Here is a 15,760-nt window from a genome sequence, read left to right as displayed (position 1 = left end):
CATTTCCAGAAACTAAATTTTATATTTTTATTTTTACATTTGTTAGTAAATTACACATTATCATATATATATATATATATATATATATATATATATATATATATATATATATATATATATATATTCATGCAAATGTATGTGTGCCTATGTATGAATATGCGTGTACTTATAAGAATATTTATAGGTATTAAAACAAATAATTATATCATATGATTATACTAAAACAAATATGATTACAATATATACTTATATTAAAAATAAATAATTTTAAATTTTATATTTATAATGAAATTATATTAGAATAACTAAACTTATATTAAATTAAAACTATGTAAGTAATTTCAAATCACAGTTGCTATTCGTAACTTTGAGTTATTACATACTTATGCTCTTTTAGTAAGTAAATAAAGTAAAAATTAATTTATTTTACCTTTTTAAGACTTTTTTTATCATATTAATATAAACTATTAAACACTGATCCGTGATTAAATTTGTCAATAATTCGGAAAATTCATTAAAATATAAAGTGCTGAAATTTTGCTATAATTCAATTAACAATTAACGAATAAAGGAAACACTGTCGATTTCCTTTCTGTTATTTTTGAATTGATTGATTGAATGATTTATTTTAATTTAGACTTTGTCTGTTTGACTTTAATAAATGGAAGTGATCAAATAATACATTTTAATTCAGACTTATTTCATTTGGTTTGATTTACATTTAATAAAAATTCATCTAAAAAAATTATAATAATTACCAACAATTACCTTAATTATATATTTTTATTGATTACATTAATTTAAAATATTATTTACCTTTATTTAAATTAATCTTACTTTTGAAAAAAATGTCATACTAATCTTAGTTAATTCAAAATTAGAATATATATATATATATATATATTATAATTAACTTAATTATAATTTTTTACAATTAAACAAATAATTTTTATGATTAAATAATGCAGAATTGACGGTGATATCTTCAAATTCAAATACAACTCTTAACTTTCATCAGCCATTGATTTATATATTCCCGAAGGATTTGCAAGATGAATATATTTTTATAATCTCAAAAAAACTTAAGAGTTGAATTTGAAGATACCACCCTCAAATTAGAAAACATATCCATCTTGCAAATCCTTCGGCAATATATAAATCAATGGGCTGATAAGAGGCTGAAATTTATATCAAAAATGTCAAGTTGACACGTATACTTCGGACTGAGAGAATTTTTATTTGATCGCCACGTGACTACCAAATCAAAAAAGATATTGATAAATTTTATTATATTAAATTAGATAAGAACCTTTAACTTTAATTTCAATTCAATATTTCAATTAATCCTTCAAATTTTGGTTCCTTATTTCCACTTTTTGTTTTAGTTTAATCCTCAAAGTTTATGAAATTTTATTTAAATCTGTTCTATTATATCAAATTGATCCTTCCAATAACTTCGTGAACTTGGTGACACATAACAAAACTGTGAGAAATTGATTTGTTGTTACGTCAGCCAAGATTATCAGTTTGACACCATTAGTGCAAAAAAATAATAACGAAACAACCAAAGTGAAATTTATAAACTTAAATAACCAAACAGAAAAAAAGGGACCACAATTTTATTTAAGCCAAAATTTAAAACGTATGCAACTTTGCTAACTATGAAAGCTATATACATTTGTTCCATTTTCTGCACTGCCAAAAGTTAAACATTGATCTATTAAGAGTGAATTAATTTCCTAGATTTTGATTCCCCAATGAATCAGTTAGAGATTATATATATAAAATATAAAGTTATTAATCAAAATGTAAAAAACAATGAGTGGCTATCAGGAAGAGTAACAAACTAACAATTTGACCAGCAAGACTTAACATAGTTGGTAGACAAGTAGATTCCTAGAGCATGTTGACTAAAATTCAAATCCAAGTCGTATGTATGAAAAAGTTTTATGGGAAAGGCAATATCTCTCCATGTTGAAAGAGATTAATTTTTGGTTGCCTACTGAAGAATATCCTTAGAGAGAGAACCAGAGAGACAGAGAAACCATACACAATTTATTTCGAATGATGAAAGAGTAACACAATGATATTGAATCATCCTAATCATCAATCATCAAAATCAATGGCCCCAAATTTTTGGGGTTAGAATTTTCCAAAAAAATTCTTGACAAGATTAAAGCTTCAGCATTACAAAACAACGGGTTGCTCTCCTTCCAGCTCAGATATGACTATCAAGGAGTCAGTCATTTCAAGAGAGAGTGGCTCAGACTTGGCAACAGGGTTGATTACCTGCAAATAGAAAAGGTTTGTCAGTAGCATGTTCAAATGAAGTACTGAAAAATAAATTTGGACTGCTGTTTGCATACATTCTTCTTGTTCTTCACATATCCTATAGCTACTTCTCTCCGTAAATATGCTCTCTCAGAAAGCTCAGAAAATGATGGATTCTCTCCTTCTTTCATGTATAGGCCAATATCCTGCAATAAGAAAACAGGAGAGTAAACTGCACTGCTACAACAGCAACCATGCAGACAATAAATAAAAGGGTCCTCACTCCTCAGCATTGTTCGTTTGTTTTGGAGCAGGTTGACATTCATGTTCTAATTTAAGGGCCGTATACTTTTATGAAAAAAAAAACATGTTTGTAACATAGGTTGATGTTGTAAGCAAGTCGTGCCAAATCAATTTGTCATCTATTCATTTCCTAAGGTACATTTTTTTCAAAAGGAATGTAGGGTAATAAAGGAAGGAATTCATCCATGAAAGAAAATGGTATGGTAGGAAAATTCATGACACCAAGGTATCACACATATCACCTTTCTTGGGATGAATGTTTACTGAAAAATGTATCAAAACATGAAAGTCCAAAGATATTACCTTAATATATATTTCATCTCCCTCTGCATCTAGTAAGTCTTTCCAAACTTCATTCAGTTCACTGTTCTCGGCCACTGATTTTTCAAGTTTGAAAAATAAAGTTAACCTTGATAAATAAAATAGACCACAACTATAAAAACTCAACCCAGAAGAGAATAAAAATTAATGACCTTGAGCTGTTACGAGGCTCATTATTTCCTCTGCTGCAATGGAGGTCACTGATGGCCTGATTCTACTAATCTGCAGCATTTTATATAATATCGTCATCAAAAGATACCACAATATAAAATTTGAAAGGTTAAAAAAAATTCAAGAGAATTACTTGTTTCCCCAATTTTGAATCAACAATTTCTGCAACTAGATTTTGCACCTACAAAACATCCAATTTAATCCAACTATGCTTTACCTCTCTCTGTTTCATAAGAATAACTAATATTTCAAAATGAACAATTCCTATCAGCATAAAAAATATGCAAGGCAGAAAGAGAGAGAGAAGGTAAAAATATCACCTTAACTCCGAGTTTGTTGCAGATATTTTCAGCAAGGAGGAGAGCATAAGCAGACAGCCTGTCTGCCTTAGATGGATCTGAAAAAAGAATAGTCAATCATCATAGGCCATTTCCAGTCACAAATTTTTTATGCATAATTACCTCCAAGAAGCCAGTCTCTGTCAGATATGACAGCAATTGACATAGGAACATCCTCATTCTTCAAAGAATTCTGAATATGCAAAATGGTTTCCTTTAAGGTGTCATAGTCCATGGGATTTCCAATCTGCCAAAATTGAAAGAAGTGAAAGATGATACCGGAAGCAGGACCACACTAAAAGAAATTTGATACATTAATTGACTGCATGAGACAATACCCGATGTGAAACTCGGACATTCCTGAGTTTGTTATGACCATGGATGTTGCTTGCCTTATTGATCCTGTCATCTAATGGTGTGTCTGATAACACTTCCTGCATATTATTTATGGCCAGAAATGGTAAATATTGAACTTCCAAAAGTGAATGCATATATAATGCAGAAAGAAGGGGGGGAAATGTCGTATGATAAACCCTAAAAAATTTCCAAGGTTATGAATTTGATGGTAGTTCAAAATTAAGATGAATCCACATCAGCAGCAGAAGTATTTAGTTTGGAGGGGTAATGCATTTTAGATTGACACAAATATTTAGATTAACACAAATATAGAAAACAGTAAACCAGCTTAATTCCTTCAAAGTGCAATTCCACTAGATTGACAACATCAATGTGCATTATAGACACTGGCAGCATTTGGCAGACATGTTAAATTGAGATTGGAACATGATAGGTGGATTCTATTATATGCTCGATACATTTTGAAAAGGACATGAACAGGACAAAAGGTTAGAAAATAGTACATTTGCAACCAAAGAAAGGGTGTAACCAAAGAGAAATGTAGTTGCACAGTCAAGTGCAAAAGCAAAGATCCGAGCTATGGCTCACGATATCTGTAAAGTATGATGGATGAAGATTATACTTGATGACCTCATGATAAAATATAAGGACCTATGAAGTATTTTTGTGATAATAATTCTGCTATTAGTATTGCACACAACCCGATGCAACATTATAAAACTAAGGACATAGAAAGAAATAGGCACCTTATGAAGGAGAAGATAGACAATGATGTTATAGCTATAGCCTACATCCCTTCGAGACTCCTAATGGTAGATGTATTCACTAAGAAACTCCTATTAGGATAGATTTTATGTCTTGTATTTTCCGTCTTCCCTTTAATAGATTTAGCCTATTCATTGTTTCCGTCTTTCCTTTAATAAGTTCAGCCTATAAATATGGATTAATGCTTGTATTGGAAATATGAAAAAATAATATTAAGTTTGCTTCTCCAAGTTAGAGAAGTTCATATATATAGAACCTAACAACATTTCCAGGAAATCAAGGAAAAATACTACGTCTTTTATTATTATTATTTTGAAAAAGATTTTTATTATTATTGGGGGGGAGAGGGGGAGGCATAAGGGGAAGAATACTTAAGTTTTTTTGCCATCTAGGATTGATCAACAAAGATTCTAAGATATATAAGGACATACCAAAACACTTCCAGGACCAAGATAGTTATCATACTCTTGAATCATTTCTACAGCCTCAGGGCGCCATCCAAGTAAAAGAATGCATTCTTTCGGTCCAAGATTCCCATCTGATGCCTAAACGATGATAACCAATAAAGTTTAACATGTCAAGTAGTATATATGGTATCATGCTCATTCAAAACATGTATACAACATAGAACCGGAAGCCATACCTTGGAACCTGATCTATTAGGCCGTTTTACAATATTAGCAAGCCTTACTTTACTCAATTCAATGGCATGTTCCACATCCTTTTCAAGTATTTCCTCATTATGAATTTCATACATTCCTTCTTTCCCATCTAGGATTACTTCTGGCTTTTTAGTATTTGTATCCCGAAGGGATCCAATAAACAATACCTAACAAGGAAAGCTAATCAGAACATATGCTAGTCAGCTTTGAAAATTGACTAATTTAAACTAAAATTTAACCAACAGGCCATTGTACTGTTGGTGAACTGGATCCAATAAACAATACCTAGAAGGACTTAATCAAAATGATTTGAGACCAGCAGTACAACATTATAAAAAATGAAACCAGGGAAAACAAATGAAAAACTAAACTAGGTAGACAAACAATAAAATTAAGCCTAATATATTAATCGGAAAACATCGTAACACAGAACAAGAGTTAACCATTTTATTGATTACCATTTTGCTTGCAGAGCAGTACATATACAAAACTTGTACTGGATATTTAAGCGGATACAAGAGTTAACCATCTTATTGATTACCCATTTGTAATAAACATGCCAACCTAGGTGAATCTCTAGTTTTTGTTTTTTTGACATCAAGGTGAATCTCTAGTTGAGAAGGCCAAAGTTTGGCAATGGGAAAACTGCCTTTAGGGAAATTGTCAAAAAAGTAGCGCAATTTTTACTTTCATACCAAGGAATCAAGAACATAAAATGTACTATGCCCTAAATTAATCCAATTTCATTCTCTGACGCCAACTCTCTTTTTCCAGTTTACCAACTGTTTGATCATTGATTCTGTTCTGATTGCAATTTATACGCACAATGGTGAGATAAAAAGATCTGCAACAATGACCCATGCCCTTTGTTGAAATTATGGAGTTTTAAGTAAAGAGAAAGCAAAAGGAGAGAATAGAGGCTAAATATTATGAGATTGACATTGACTTGATGTGATGTGATGTATTACAATGCGATGATAAGATCATAAAACCTAAAGCACTAACCCCTATTTATACTAATCATAAGCCTAACTAAAAAGGAAGCAAATCACGAGATAAGGAAATATGGTAACAAATCCTAAGATCATAAGAGATAGGGAAATAATCCTAAAGAATAATCTAATAACATATGTAAATTTTTCAAAAAAAATTAGAAAAAGTAAGTTGCTTTAGTGCTTTCTTGTAAGTGAAAATTAGTAGTTTCAGAAAAAGTTGTATCACAGAATCACTTTTTAAGCTTTAACAGACGGGCCCTTAACCATGAGCTCATAAATTCCATGACAAAAAGGTAGACAGGACAGATATCATATAAATGTGAATTAGACAAAGGTATGTATTAGTCTGCATACTTTGTCGGTTTGCTGCAGAATTTCACCATCGTTTGGGTGGAAGTATATTTTCCCACTCCGGTAAAGACCACATACAACAGCCTGAAATAATATCAAAGTAGAAAGCATTAATGAAAAGTCTATAAATGAAAATTTGAGTCAAGAAATTACATTTGAAGAAAGTAATTACTTCTGGAAATCTATGTCTTATTTGTCTATATGTCAGTCCTTCTAGATTAGGCAAGCTGCAAAGATTGAATACATTTTCTGCAAATGATAACTAAAAATTAGAATTCAAGAATAAATGCATGTACATCAACTAAAAAGTTATCACGAAAGGTTTAACCAGTTTACAAATTTAAGGCAAGATTTTACCTCAGCCTACTTTAGTGTAACACCAACTAAACTAGGAATGGAAGCCAATACCAAATTAAAGGATAGAACAATAAAAAGTCTAAAATAAAATACACTTTATGTTCATCTTAGAATTTGATATTTAAGTCTAATTCAATCTCACAAAACCAGACCATAAAGTAAGGATTGATCAAGCTTTATAAGCTCTATTTATCTCTAGGCGATGTGGGACTAAATACACCCCCTTGACACTGCAATTAAGGTAACCCAAAGAATCCACAATTAACACGACTTTCCAACACACCCCCTCACTCCCAAAGCTATGGGATACAAATCTAGAATAGGCTTTGATACCATCTTAGAATTTGGCTTTAGAGCCTAATTGAACCCCACAATTCCGGCTTCTAAGGTGAGGATTGCTCAAACTTTATAAGCAATCATATCTCTAGGCCTTGAAGGACTAAACACAACCCTTCAAGGATGCAATTAAAGCAATCCCCAAAGAGGCAGCAATTAAGACATAGTAGGAGTAACATCAATTAAGGCAACTTTCTGACAGTTTATTTACATTGATAACAACTAATTGAAAAAAATAGAAACCTGCTAAATGAATAATTTGGTGGTTGCTAGGTTCAACTCACAAATTATAAAAAAAATGAATTTATCTGAAATATATTCTGAATTATTTTTCTAGAAAATAAAACAAATATAAAATACCATTATTGAATATTTAAGAAATATGAAGTAATCCATACAAACATGGCATATATGAAATGTAGAGAGCATAAATGCAGTACTTCGATAATTTAGCAAGTGCCTGTAGATCTTTATAAGTCCCTTCTGCCGAGAGCATTGAACAAATAGTTTGGATGCCACATTTTCTACTGGCTCTACTTTCAATGCTGAGATTGACTTCAACAACTCACATGTCTTGGAACTTGAAACCTATATCCATTAATTAATAAAATTTCAAATAAAGTTTCTCTGCTTTTGATTTTTATTTTTAGTTACACACAAAGCTGCTCATAAGTAACAAACCTCAACAATGGTGGGGACAGAATCCATGTTTGGAATTGGTTGAAGGGCTAAAACAGAAAGAAATGCATCTGTGTCAACTTCATACCTAGCATACAAACAATCTGAAATCCTTTAAATTCAGCACATGACAAAAGTCAAATTAAGTAAAACCTAGTTACTCTACTAAAACAACTGAAGCTATATATGTGAACAATTGAACATTGTAATTGGTCTACATGGGATATAGGAAAGTCAGAGAAAAAGCTTTTCAACTACAACAAATGTTCCCCGGTTTATTCATATGGAGAAAATGTGCGCATTAGAAAGAGGAAGAAGATTGCCATATATAAGGTGAAGTAACTTCATAATTAATTTGGATCCATGTTTGTATTCATACTGATAAATTAAGTGTAGTACAAGTGTCTTACAATTACTACAAGTCTGGGTAAATAAGTACACCACACTTTTAATATAATTATCTAATGAAAAGGATTACACCAACTGTTCAATCTGCAATATTTTCTCATTCATTAAAGTCCCTAGATCCATTGACAAACTCCTCACAAAATTTTTATCTTTAGCTGAAGTTAAAAAACAAATACCCATGATTATGTCACATTTTTAAAATGGTTAGATGAACATAGTTTGTGAGATACCAACAGAACCAAGTGTGAAGTTTACAGCAGATAATGAGACAGAATTTAATGACCCAAAGATATACTGGAGGTTTGAGGAAAAGTTGAGTAATTTGACAGTTATCTGGTCAGACATTATTTTTCCAGCGAGTTTTATAAGCCATTTTATGTCTTCACCATACACCACCTGCTCAGAAGCTCTAACTCACAAATAATATATCCTATGCACAAAAACATTCAGTGCTGGATATTGTGCTTTTGTTCTGGATAAAGCCAGAGCTTCATGGTATAGTGCTGAAGCTGGGTATTGTAGCTGCAAGCTATAGTGTTGAAGCTGAGTATCATACTATGGCATAAACAACTTTTGAGCTGATGTGGATTCAACACTTGCTTCCAAACACCTTACCAGTGTGATTATGAAGCGATAATCAGTCTGACACTCATATCTAGCAATCAAGCAACTGAAAATTTTGTTTACAAAGGCTTTCTCTATAGTCATTACTAGTTTAGTTGTAACAAGCTGAACTTGATCAACATTTATGATTTGGCTTGAGAAAAAGTGTTAGAATGAGTCCCTGTTGCATTGGGACATGGGATGGACATACACTAACATACACTTGTGACCCTAGTTTTATGCATAAAATAAATACATACACATGGAGCTTAATCATTCAAATGTCTCTCTCAGACGTCTCTCTCTCCCTCAGCTTTGTCGACCTTCCTAAAATCCCTATAATAACTTTAGCAGACACTAAAATAATGAAAGCTCTAACCAGTAACCACTATGCCTAAGATAATTTATGGTAAAATTACAAAACATCATTATATGCTCTCGTGCTCTTCAATAGTAAATTCATGGAAACAACTCTAGTGATTTCAATTTAAACTGCATTATCAAGACTATAACCACCTGACAATAACAAGCTAAGTTGATCAACTCTTACCGATCTCCTTTTGTTGGCAGTATAATTATTGCACGTGCCCTGTTAGCTGCTGCTCTTTCAAATGATTTGGTCATATTAAGGCTGCAACTGTAAAGCCAAAAATTTCAAGATGATAAACCAACTCAACATATGACAGCAATTCATTACATTTGCTTTTACATACTACAGAAATAAACACTCACAATTTTAACGTAGTTCTGTGGCCACATATGAACTAAGTAGAGAGTTTTTCTAAATGCTGGATTTGTTTAATGCAGTTCTTAGGATGCTTCATTATCTTTACTGTTGTGATGAGATATATCATAATGTTAATAGCTTCTTTTTTTGGTTCTCTGACTATAGGAATTTCTCAATCAGATATCAGTGGAAATGCACTGCATAGCTTTATTGTGTCAATGACCTTAATTTCTCTAATTAAAAATTGAAGCTTAAGGAACTAAATTGCTCTCATAAGCAAACAAGAGGAACTTACAGTGAAATTAAACACAAAAAATTATATTAAGTCAACCATAAACAGGGAAACAACAGACACACATACAGCAAGATGTTACCTCCATAAAATGAAAGAGGATAATGTTTTTGCATTTTATCCGTATTTAGCAATATATATTTCCAGGCAGTAAAGCTATAAAAAAAGAAATCCTTCATTCGTAGTATAATTTGCGAATGTGATCTCTTCACACACTGTCCCACTCTATTTTACATTCTCTAAAAAGAACTTTCACCAGAATCAATCAAGTAGTACAGAAAAGTCTCTGGCTTAAAAAAAGAAACAATTTGTAATTCTACAAAAAGGTGCTTCCATGATTAAAATAGGAAATTACCCAGCATTGATACCTCTTTGTAAGGACATCAATATGATTTAAATCTTTTGCAATATTGTCTGCTACTCTATCAATCTGTTTTCTTGGAAGATCAGACATAAGAAGGATTCTCTGCCTCCTGCATAGAGATGAAAAAGCATATTGCAGAAGCCAGAAATTAGAACACAAGATAAGGGTAATGGGAAACTACCTTGTCTGAACCATTTACCTAGCTGTAGCTGTGCCTAAGAGAACAGCAAATTCCTGATACTTATTTAACTGCTTTAATATGAAGGGAAGATGACTATTCATCCCACAGATAATGATATGATCAGTCTCCAGAACTTGCTCTTGGGTTCCGTCCCTGAGCTTTTGCATATTACTCTGTTGTGAAGACTAAAAATTAATGGCATGCACAGAAAAGATTGCTTAATGAATGCTTAATACTTCAGATTTTACCCTAAATTGTTCGGTCATCGTACTTAGAAGTCGAGTGTAAAACAATATACCCCATATTGCAAGAAGAAAACCAATAAAACGCTCAACACGTGTTGTTTGCTGTGGAGGAACAAAAAGTATGTTATTTGGTTACACAACAATGCTTACAAACAATGTGAAAGAGGTGAATAAAAAACTGGATTACAAAGTCCACAACAAAATCAACATACTTTTAAATGAGTAGACGATGAACAAAGACATGCCCAGGCTTCCCAGAGACAATCTTCCAGAGAATTTTTGTTACCCCTGGATAATTTAATATTGAACCAGATTAACAAACATATATAAGCACAACAACAGTGACCTCAAGTACCAAATTTTTAAGCCGCCGGGATCTAACTCAGTCGGTAGCAAAGGAAAGCAATAAAAATGAACTCAGAACACTCTTAAAACAGTGACTTATCCATGATTACCTGAACTTAAAGAACAGGAGACCACCAACGACAACAAATGAGAAGCACACTAAAAGGAGCACCGCAAGGAACCTGAAAGAGTCTATATGATTGTTTCAGACAACAAGCATGTATATATCATTAGTTTTTTTTAATAACAGGAAATAGTTTGTAACATAAACTAGACCCACTGGCTCCATTCATAGAATAAAGCCACTCAATTTACATATTTTTTACTAAGTGTTCAGAAAAATTCTCAGTTAGCCTTCTTGGCCTCAAAAAAGTAAGCTCCTTAGTCCTTTGGAATTGCTGCAATGGAGTAATGCAAGTGTTCTAGAAGCATAGCACCCAAAGAAGCAATGCAAACTTTCCTACCCATAGCTAATTTTTAAAAACTATTGTTCCATAAACATTTTGTGTTCCTCTCTATCTCCAACCATATGCACTAAATCTCCATAAAAGAGTCATGTTTCCAGAGAATAGTCCAGTTTTTTCCCCTGAAAGCTCACAACAGTTTTTCCAAAAGCTGCTAGCAAACTCAACTCTTATAATATAAACCAAACCATCTATTTCAAATCCACCAAGATAACAAATAATGCAAGAATAGATGACCATAAATCCAAAAAGCTGCCAATTTTTCACAAAGAAAGATGGTTTCTGTTTACAGTAAATTCATGAACATTATACACCAAAACTAATGATAAAATGGCAGACTTTTTTGAAGTTATCTTCATGACAAATAAACCATTTTAGCTTGACAATACACTAAAAGTGCACACTAACGCAAATCATTTGCAAGATGACGTATATAGCATATTATTTGCCTTATAGCTATGTTATAACATACTAAGGCTGCAAAACTGATACTAAATATAATCATCTGATACCAAGAAAAACACATCAAAAGGATATAAGTAATGCTACTTAAAAGGCTTTCGTCAAGTGAGGTGCTTAAAGTTTATTAAACAACCAGTGGATAGAAAAGTTCTCAGCCAAATAAATGATGAAGTGATTAACTTACATGGCAACATTTCTATCAAGCTGCATGTTAAATAAGTATAACAACCGTGCTAAGCTCCATCTAATATCATGAATAGAAGGCAAGGACACATCTAAATTAAGAGGCTTAGGTTTATTCAAGGCGTTAGAAACACAAGCAAAAGGCAAGCTTGTTGCACTACAAATCTGAAACACATGTGGAAGTACTGCTTGGCCAACATTTATCATCAGATCATACAACTGCTTATGGGTCATTCTCAGTATGATGTACAATGACATAAATTGTATCATGCTTCTAGCCTGTGGATCCTGCAGAACATAGTGTTTTGAGAGATTTAGCTACCACTAAGTACTGCAAAGTCTAGCAAGCCAAATCCTAATAATACATCAATTTATCAGCACACAATGCCATTCAAATTATAGTTGGTATTTTCCCATTGGAAATACTGGGCCTGTTATGTGATGACATTGGTAATTGCAACACCATTTTCAAAAATCCTTACTTGCACAAAAGAAACAGAGGATCATGGAATATCTTTAACAAGCAATCCTACAAGGAGTTTCTTTTAGCCAGTATGGCTATCATTCATTTTACTTACTCCATTATCAGGCATTATTGACGGGAAGAATGTAAAGGATTTTTGGTGTTAAAAAAAACATAGTTGTTCTCATGCACCACATGCTTCAAAATAAGGAATTAGGGGGGAAATGCAGCAATACTAACACTTCAACACTAAAATAATATTAATCATCAAATTCAATTTTGAATTGCAAAAAGTATAAATACCAGCACAATGGAAGGAACAATGTGCACTTAGTTAAAAGAAAATAACACAATTAATATAACAAATGTATATCATTCTCCTAGTTTTATCATGCATTTCTCACCTGGGTACTATTATTATTTTTCTTCATCCAAACAAACTTGGTGCCCAAATTTTCCGGGACATATTTGTAAGTGGTGGAATTTGACTTAACCTCTGACCTGAGAGAATCAACTTCCCATCTCCCTACAGGGATTTCATCAATTCACCTTTTAGTTTTAGGTAAGAACAGCCATCAAAAAATTAATTCATAGAATTTACTTCAAATCAAACAAAAAAGAGAATATATCACGGGAAACGGTAAGGTAGACAACAAATAAGCAAATATTTAAGAGCTGAAACAGCAGAATTAAGTTCTTCTAAAAGAAAAGAAGGATTAAAGAATAATCAAAGTTGATTACAGATCGAAAGCCTCCAATAGGAAAGTATAGAAGCTCATGCAGATAAACATTCCAGAAAAAACAATTTGAACCAAAAAAAGGAGACAGATAACAATTTATAACCGTCTTGCAAAAGACAAATCCACTCAGGAAGTTACTAAAACACACACACTCCAAAAATAAATAAAACCCAAGATATGCTGGAAATGAAGTTTTAGGATTTTGACAGTGTGAATCACTAATCTTTTCAGACTTGCTTAAGTTTCTTGGTGTGTTATATGAATATATCATGAGCCCATTCCAAAAGTAAGTGGAAAGGAGACTCAAGATGTGTAGTAGAAAGAGAAACAAATGTGCCGCTTGTCATAAACAGGCAAACAACTGCAGCAAATTAAAGCTTAAAGAACAACATAGTTGAGGACTCAATTGAAACCTTTGATAAAATAGAAATAAGAAATGAAAGTACAAGATCTAACAGATGCAAACAATTTAAGACTTGTGAACGTAGTTGGATCACTTATTTTATAATTTCATAGGCATGAGAAAAGGGAAGAGTACAACACATCAGAACCGGTCACAGAACAAGAGAAGACCACGAGAAGAAAATAATATGTAGTGGCCAATTAGAGAGCTAAATGATTAAAGAAAAATCTCATTGCTCAATTATAAGAAATACTGATGGATTGGGGACACAAAAGAAATGTCAAAACAGTAATCAAATTTGGAAATGGGTAGATCAGTAACATAAGAGCAGTGAACAACAAACCAAGTCATTAAAACTCCAAAATCATAGATAAACTCCAAGCTTACAAGCTTGAGACAAAGCAGTAACTTGTAAAGTGGGAGAAATGATTGGGGAAAAAATTGGATTAGGCCATTTTAGCTGCACAAAATTGAATAAAAAAAATTGGTTGAGTGAAGTTTGAATTATCAATTGACAATGATGTCACAAATGACATATTTAAGCAGGTACATAAATCTCTATTCAGTTTTATGATCTTACCCTACAAAAACTTGACAATGACAAGCTTAAGATCTTGCACACACTCAAAGAAAGCAGCATGATTTCAGTTGATAAAAACTGAACAGATAAAGTCAATTATTGAATTCTCTAGACTTATGGGGCTCACCTTCACCGTGCACTCTAAGACAACGCGTGCGTAATGCTGAAGATTTGATCCAGCTGAAGTGGCAGGGCATATGCCTCCTGTGAAGTATCATTAGCAATTAAACAGAGAATTTTTCATCTAAAACCTATCTAACCCACTTCAAAGGTTTTCTACCTTGAATACATGGAAATCCATCAAAGACATCATAAGTAACATAAATTGCTTCCAAATTCTATAATTCTATGTGTGTAGAGAGAATGAGAGAGAGTGCCTGGAATTGTTGGTGATTGATGAGAGATGGGTGTGGGATGGTAGTAAAATCCATGGCAGACAGCTCTGCAAGTGAAGGAGAAGCATTCTTCCTTGTTCCAGTGGGAGAGAAATCAGAATTGCCTGACAAAACAAAAAACAAAGGAAAACGTTGAACGTCGGATAAGTGGAGGGAAGAAAGAGACGCCAAGAATAAAAGTAAACAAACTCAACTCACAGAGTGAAAAAATTAACAAACAATATAACAAAATAGTAACGGTAACAGTAATATGTAAAATTTCCTTCCACCAGCAGAGTCAACACACGGCAAATGAGATTAATATCTGATTCAATAGGTTGTGACGAGAAAAGAGATAAATTAACCCAAAATGAGTAAGTGAGTGACAGATGACAGTAACTACCATCCAAGAGGAGAAAAGGAGTGTTCATTAATGTGCAGAGTGGTGAGGTAAAGTAACATAGTACCAAAACTAATACATCATTCAATTGAACGAATTGCAAAACACCCTGTCACAAAAAAACAAGAACCTGTAACCGGTAAAGTGAACAATCCCTTTCTGGCTCTGGACTTACACTACTTAATAATGGAGCTGTATGTTGATTCCATGGTGGACCATAGTTCCGTGACGATTCAATCAGAATACAATATCTTTTCATTATATATATGAATAATCTGAATACAGTATACAATATCTATCTGTTTACAAATGAGAATATTCGCGGACAAATTGTTTCTAGAGAATACACTTGTAGCCTTACTTAGAACAAAAAAAAAAACAACTTCCTCCTTAAATATGAAATATGAAATCACAGTATTTGGAGAAATTGATGATGTGCAGAGAGGGATTGATTAGTACTAGTTCCTCCTTAACTAGCTGTCTCGCTTGGTTGTGGTGGTCACGTTTTTGAGCTACATCCACATCAAACCCCATCTTGCAGTTGCTTATGCCACCACCAAGTGCGCATTGCAAAGTGATAACCCTTTCCTGGTCTAAATTGTGGACAAGTTTTGTTTGATT

The 15,760-nt window shown here is 32.7% G+C and overlaps 1 protein-coding gene across 7 annotated transcripts; it reads right to left on the bottom strand.

Moving 5' to 3' along the window:
- Positions 1 to 2,034: 2,034 nt before the first annotated feature.
- Positions 2,035 to 15,760, bottom strand: LOC100779862 (putative ion channel POLLUX-like 2). 7 transcript variants are annotated; one of them, XM_006589198.4, is made up of 25 exons: positions 15,599 to 15,760; positions 14,743 to 14,864; positions 14,493 to 14,569; positions 13,047 to 13,168; positions 12,181 to 12,467; positions 11,181 to 11,252; positions 10,938 to 11,013; positions 10,729 to 10,827; positions 10,499 to 10,653; positions 10,304 to 10,408; positions 9,467 to 9,553; positions 7,909 to 7,993; positions 7,668 to 7,815; positions 6,707 to 6,783; positions 6,538 to 6,618; positions 5,170 to 5,355; positions 4,958 to 5,071; positions 3,743 to 3,838; positions 3,528 to 3,651; positions 3,387 to 3,463; positions 3,200 to 3,247; positions 3,048 to 3,117; positions 2,878 to 2,951; positions 2,367 to 2,477; positions 2,035 to 2,289 (listed from the first exon to the last, which is right to left on the bottom strand). In XM_006589198.4, exons 1-25 carry the CDS (start codon positions 15,671 to 15,673, stop codon positions 2,188 to 2,190), a joined length of 2,670 nt encoding a protein of 889 aa, XP_006589261.1. In that variant the 5' UTR covers positions 15,674 to 15,760; the 3' UTR covers positions 2,035 to 2,187. The 7 variants fall into 7 exon arrangements, with proteins under 7 accessions (XP_006589261.1, XP_014618735.1, XP_006589260.1 ...); XM_014763249.2 differs by lacking the exon at positions 15,599 to 15,760 and adding an exon at positions 15,270 to 15,557; XM_006589197.4 differs by lacking the exon at positions 15,599 to 15,760 and adding an exon at positions 15,315 to 15,555.

Source organism: Glycine max, chromosome 10 (assembly GCF_000004515.6).
Source record: "Glycine max cultivar Williams 82 chromosome 10, Glycine_max_v4.0, whole genome shotgun sequence".
Taxonomy (NCBI): Eukaryota; Viridiplantae; Streptophyta; class Magnoliopsida; order Fabales; family Fabaceae; genus Glycine; species Glycine max.
The sequence above is the reverse complement of the archived record's forward strand: the minus strand, read 5'-3'. Positions and strand labels throughout refer to the sequence as shown.